Source organism: Myotis davidii, unplaced genomic scaffold, assembly GCF_000327345.1.
Source record: "Myotis davidii unplaced genomic scaffold, ASM32734v1 scaffold38, whole genome shotgun sequence".
In the NCBI taxonomy this organism is placed as follows: Eukaryota; Metazoa; Chordata; class Mammalia; order Chiroptera; family Vespertilionidae; genus Myotis; species Myotis davidii.
The window spans coordinates 3,708,904-3,709,803 of record NW_006291383.1 but is presented as its reverse complement, the minus strand read 5'-3'; the positions used below and the strand labels follow the sequence as shown (position 1 = coordinate 3,709,803).

The 900-nt window shown below is 54.9% G+C and overlaps 1 protein-coding gene across 1 annotated transcript in view; it reads left to right on the top strand.

Moving 5' to 3' along the window:
- The first annotated feature begins 366 nt into the window (after positions 1-366).
- LBP (lipopolysaccharide binding protein) overlaps positions 367-900 on the top strand; it is a 25,297-nt gene continuing 24,763 nt past the window's right edge. Inside the window, exons 1-2 of the mRNA XM_006764611.2 lie at positions 367-379; positions 576-690. Of these exons, the coding sequence (XP_006764674.1) occupies positions 367-379; positions 576-690 (128 nt within the window). The remainder of the gene's footprint in view (positions 380-575; positions 691-900) is intronic.

The following is a 900-nucleotide window of genomic DNA, read 5'->3' as shown; positions in this document are numbered from 1 at the left end:
CTGCCTTTGATCCTCCCAGCCCCTGTGTGCTCTGCAGGGGTTTCCTTTCATCCTCGTGCACCCCAAGGAGGAAAGTATCATCACTGGGTTTTGACAGATGGAGACAGTGAAGGCTGAGGACTTGCTCAAGGTCACCGAGCTAGAAAGATGCCAAAGCCTGCATTCTATCCCTAAAATCCTCAGTTTCTGCTCAGGCTAGAAGACACTTAGCTGGGTTCCCACTAGCCAACAGACACAAGGATGCAAGTAGTTGATTTGGGAGTGAATGAGAACCACCCATGAAGGAACGAGAGCCGCCCACACAAGCACACGGCTGGCCCCTCTCCCCTCGGGGAGTTGCTGACACGGGCATTCTGTTTCCGCACCATGAAATGGGCACGTAACCCATGTAGTGCCGTGATATCCCCAGTGTTTCTCAAGCCACCTGGCATGCAGAAGGGCTCCATAACCCATAACTGGAATGAGCGTTAATAAGGAAGTCGGCGTCTCTCCCTGGGTGGTGGGAGCCTCTGAAGGGATTGGAGGGGAGGGAGACAGGCCAACTAGGCTGACTTTTAGCTTCTTCCTGTCCACAGTGGCCAAGGAGGGGCTGGTGGCCCTGCAGGATGAGCTGCATAGAATTACGCTGCCCGACTTCACTGGGGACTTCAAGATCAAGCATGTTGGACGTGGGCACTACGAGTTCCACAGGTGGGGCTCCCTTCTGCTGGGGCCCCAAGCGGGCTGGGCAGGGAAGGGTGGGAGCCTGGAGAGGGAGGGAGAGCCCAAGGATTGAGTTGGAACCCTCTGGGACAGACAGTGGCATAGTTTCTCAACGAGTTCAGAGGGAATTCAGGGAGGGAACTGGCTCCTCTATTTGCTCATGAAACCAATATAAATGAAGGCACACTGACTGTGGAC